General features: G+C 39.7%; 1 protein-coding gene across 1 annotated transcript; it reads right to left on the bottom strand.

The window, feature by feature from the left end:
- Window positions 1-1849: 1849 nt before the first annotated feature.
- On the bottom strand, window positions 1850-3992 carry LOC129731554 (peptidyl-prolyl cis-trans isomerase D). Its single transcript, XM_055691646.1, has 4 exons — window positions 3717-3992; window positions 3404-3651; window positions 3033-3350; window positions 1850-2976 (listed from the first exon to the last, which is right to left on the bottom strand). Exons 1-4 carry the CDS (start codon window positions 3796-3798, stop codon window positions 2506-2508), a joined length of 1119 nt encoding a protein of 372 aa, XP_055547621.1. The 5' UTR covers window positions 3799-3992; the 3' UTR covers window positions 1850-2505.
- Between the last annotated feature and the right edge of the window lie 825 nt (window positions 3993-4817).

The raw sequence follows: 4817 nt of genomic DNA, 5'->3' as shown, positions 1-4817 counted from the left end.
GCTGCACCGCACTCGCTATTGTGGAACAAACTAAACTAGCGAACCTATACATTAGAGAAATGACAAGACACTCACCGTTAAGGCAACTGTCAACATCAAAACGGCGAGCTGTATAAATTTGCACTGCCGTTATCCGTTTTGATGTTGACAGTTGCCTTAACGGTGAGTGTCTTGTCATTTCTCTAATGTATAGGTTCGCTAAACTAAACTGAAGCTGAATTTTTCACACGCAATCTTTTGTATCGAGTTCAGCGTAGATTTTTACCATTAAGGCGTGGCCACGTAGCTTATAGAAAGAAAGAGAAACAAACCAATACATCTTCAATACTACTGAGTGATTTTCATAAGCATCAAAAGAAAGTTTTTGCTTTCCCGCTGCGAAAATCACTCTGGTTCTTAGATTAACTAATTTTCGTTGCTAATATTTGACTGATAACGGTGTTCGAGTGAACACAAACGAACAATTAAACCGGAAAATCACTCAATTTAGCAGTGAAAATTCTTGAAATGAGGGTTATGTCTTGTTGTGATAAACTATTCATAGGCAACACTACCGTTTATCTTTGGTGCGCCCTGGTCGTTATTGTAAAAATGATTATTGAGAAATAGATGGACATTTCACACTAGGAGTAGTTGTGAAAATTCTCGTAACTCTTATCTTCAAGCATTTATAGTTCTAAAAAGAACCGATTCGATAATCTTCAGCTCGAAATGTATGCTACAGAATGCTGATGATCACACCACCACCGGTAGCATCGATTATATTGATGGCCGCGTATAAAATTTGCTCTCCGCTGTGCCCTCCAGCAGCTGTGCCAGCAAAATATCCTGCAGCGTACGATGGTTATTGTTGCTGCCGTGTGCAGAATACAGGTAACATGCTCCGCGGTGCCTGGAAGTTGACTTGTATGCAGCTTTCGTTTCTCAATGTCGCGTACCTTTAACAGCTGCACTGCTCTCGCTTATGTGTAACAAACTATACTGAAGCTGAATTTTCCACACGCAGTCTTTTGTATCGAGTTCAGCGTAGATTTTTACCATTAAGGCGTGGCCACGTAGCTTATAGAAAGAAAAAGAAACAAACCAATACATCTTCAATACTACTGAGTGATTTTCATAAGCATCAAAAGAAAGTTTTTGCTTTCCCGCTGCGAAAATCACTCTGGTTCTTAGATTAACTAATTTTCGTTGCTAATATTTGACTGATAACGGTGTTCGAGTGAACACAAACAAACAATTAAACCGGAAAATCACTCAATTTAGCAGTGAAAATTCTTGAAATGAGGGTTATGTCTTGTTGTGATAAACTATTCATAGGCAACACTACCGTTTATCTTTGGCGCGCCCTGGTCGTTATTGTAAAAATAATTATTGAGAAATAGATGGACATTTCACACTAGTAGTAGTTGTGAAAATTCTGGTAACTCTTATCTTCAAGCATTTATAGTTCTAGTATAGTTCGATTCGATAACCTTCAGCTCGAAATGTATGCTACAGAATGCTGATAATCACACCACCACCGGTAGCAACGATAAAATATAAAATTTGCTCTCCGCTGTGCCCTCCAGCAGCTGTGCCAGCAAAATATCCTGCAGCGTACAATGGTTATTATTGCTGCCGTGTGCAGAATACAGGTAACATGCTCCGCGGTGCCTGGAAGTTGACTCGTATGCAGCTCTCGTTTCTCAATGTCGCAAAGCTTTAACGGCTGCACCGCACTCGCTATGGTGGAACAAACTAAACTGAAGCTGAATTTTCCACACGCAGTCTTTTGTATCGAGTTAAGCGTAGATTTTTATTATTAAGGCGTGGCCACGCAGCTTAGACAAAGACAAACAAACCAAAACACTTTGTTGAGTCAAAATATGTAGGCAGTGGAATTTATTTCGTCCATGTTATTGTTATCTGTGCTTGGGAAGCAAGCCAAGAACAAGGGAAATGTATGGGAAAGCTTGACCTTGGAACTTTTCACCTTTTTCCACCATTAAGCAGTAAAGCAACAATGTTAAACATAATATCAAAAAATTGTTACACATTTTATCTATCCACCGAAATATAAATGACTAAGATGCATTTAGTCGTTCGCTTGCTATAACCGTTTGAAATCTGACGCAACATTTGCCAGTTTCATTTTCATTTTCACAAAGTGTAATCTAGTATAGAAAACAAAGACGTAGTCCTACGTCAAAACACGTTTAAAGTTTCGGCTGGTAGGGTGGCACGATCTATAGACTTCTTAAAATTAACATTGAAAATAAAGGGTTCTATTAAATTCCTAATCTATTTTTTGTATATGTGCGGAATAATTTCCAAAATGTCTAATTTCACATTAAGATCCTCACCTACATTGTCCTTCTAACTAAAACTTTCCCCTAAATTTTTCTAAAAATCACAAGCTGCAAAAAGTTACCGAAGGTTTGAAATTTTCGTTATACAGATTAGGACACACTTGGCTACAAACACATAGGTACGCTGTTCTGTCCTTCATAAGTACAAAACCACAATCTACTTGAACAGACTTGACAACGCGATTTTTTGTTGCGCCATGTAATCGCCCAGATTGCTCTTTGCCTGAGCATATTCGCTCAAAATTAGTTTGTCGTTGGGGATACGTTCCCGCACCAGTCGCAGGTCATCGATTGCCTTTTCGTAGTTTTTCAGCTTGTTATGGGCTAGTCCTCGCCGGAAGAGAGCCTTGGAGTTGTGCGGATCGAGAGCCAGTGCTGCCGTGCAGACATACACCACTTCATCGTTTTGCCCGAGCTTAAGGTAAACTGCCGCCAGGTTCAGATAATTTGCAAGCTGAAATTGTTCCAGTTTCATGCGGTCTTCGATGAATCGGATTTTGTTGTTGAAGAAATCGAAGTATCGCCCGGCTTTTTTGTAACGGCGAGCGGCTTCAATCCATCGCTGGTGCTTGAAATAATAATTACCAGCTGCTTTAATACAGTTTAGCTCGGCAAGCATCTCGCTTATCTGGTGAAAACATTGAAAATTAGATGTATAAATCGCTAAACATCGAATATCCTTACAGTGAAATCATTTTCAAATTTGCCCCAATCCTTCGGAAACGGCGGTAGTTTGTCTTCAGTTTCGTCATCATCGTTAAGGCCCCAGTCGGCACCTGGCGCAATTTGGCCACAGTTCACAATAACGATATCCTCCGTTGGATGGCCTTCCTCTGTGGTGCACCTTTCCATTTCTCCGATAACACCGATTCCTCTAATAACATAACCGAACACGACATTTGTTCCGTTCAGATGAGGACACTCGCCGGATGTAATAAAAAACTGCGAGTTGTTAGTGTCCGGTTTACCCAAGTTAACCATACTTACCGCACCGTCTTCGTGCTACAAAAGCATAATTATATTGAAAGATTCATCAGTTTTTTAATTTATATTACCAGTAACGAAAAGTTTTCATCTTCGAATGTTTTTCCATAAATACTTTCTCCACTGGAACCATCAAATTTCACAATATCTCCACCTTGGGACATAAATAGGGATTTTACTTTATGGAATTTACTGCCCTTGTAGTGCAACCGGGTTCCAGTGGTATCCGCAGTGCCCTTTTCCCCAGTACAAAGGGCACGAAAGTTTTCCGCCGTTCGCGGAACGATATCAGCGCGCAATTCAATCAGTATCCTTCCAACTAGAATACATATTTTTCACTTATATTATAATAAAAAAGAATACTGCAAATCAAAACTAACTTACCATGTTCTTTACCTATTTGGATATCCATAAAAACAAGCGGGTTATTTGGACTGTGAACTTCACGATTCAGGGAAATTGCCATTTTCAGTGTCGGAAACCGTGGTTATTTGGTGAACTTTATCAACGCGTCATTAAGAAACAAAACAAGCTACTGCAGAACACTGGCTGTGAAAATTAGCAGCTAGCTAAATTGCTCTAATTACATTTTCCAACAAAACAACTAAATTATTTCGCCGAAAAATCGTATGTTGGTAAATAAATACTACCAGTTGCATGCAGAGCTGCCAGATTTTATTTTGAAAAATCTGTATGCACCCGTAAAAAAATCTGTATTTTTCTGTATTCTGTTCGTGTGCCTACAAGTGCTCTGGTTTAGGGTACCTGGGCTTGGCATCCAACCTTAAACTTTGCCTGAAACCGTAATAAGGTTGGGTAGAATTCCTGAAAGAAAACTCAGGTCTATAACCGTTTTTTTTTTTTTCTATAAAGGCAATCGAATCGGGTATATTTGTTCCTAAGCATTCCCGCTTAGCCAAATGTCGAATGTCCAGGGGTGGCATTGCGCATTAATTTGTCCTGCGGCTCATCTAACCCGCAAAGTCGAAAAAAAATACGAAAAACGAAACATAACGCCCTCCAGCGATCATTTAGTTTTGTTCGAGCTGCTCGAAACGAAATGCGCAATGTCACCCCAGAAGAAATCAAACAAAAGGAATTTCCCGCTTAGTAAATGCCAGACACCCAGCAGAACTCGAACAATCACGCTCGACGGAAAATAAGCAAGAATAAAAAAAAATCGCTTGCTGAAATTCTGGACAAATCTGTATTAAAAATCAAAATTTTGTATGAATTCTGTATTCTGTATCATTTCTGTATCGTAGTCGACAAATCTGTATAATACAGAAAAATCTGTATACTTGGCAGCCCTAGTTGCATGTGAGACTGTCAAGTGACATAAGTGTACACTGAGCGAGAAACGTCGCCTAATTTTAGAACTCGGAGATTTATTACCGAGGGTCTCACCGATTTGATAGCTGACATACATTACACGGAAACTAGCACCCCTATGGCATCGTGCCATGTTTCAAGGGATAACATCTC

The sequence above is a fragment of the Wyeomyia smithii genome, chromosome 3 (genome assembly GCF_029784165.1).
Source record: "Wyeomyia smithii strain HCP4-BCI-WySm-NY-G18 chromosome 3, ASM2978416v1, whole genome shotgun sequence".
Classification (NCBI taxonomy): Eukaryota; Metazoa; Arthropoda; class Insecta; order Diptera; family Culicidae; genus Wyeomyia; species Wyeomyia smithii.
Note: the sequence above shows the minus strand (reverse complement) of the source record. Positions and strands in the feature narration are given on the sequence as shown.

Bases quoted from the DNA above. Each gene is read 5' to 3' on its own strand.
- LOC129731554 (XM_055691646.1), bottom strand. From the start codon at position 3,798: ATGGCAATTTCCCTGAATCGTGAAGTTCACAGTCCAAATAACCCGCTT. The intron at 3,652-3,716 runs GTAAGTTAGTTT...TATGTATTCTAG, and splicing joins CCAAATAGGTAAAGAACATG to TTGGAAGGATACTGATTGAA. The intron at 3,351-3,403 runs GTAATATAAATT...ATGCTTTTGTAG, and splicing joins ATGAAAACTTTTCGTTACTG to CACGAAGACGGTGCGGTAAG.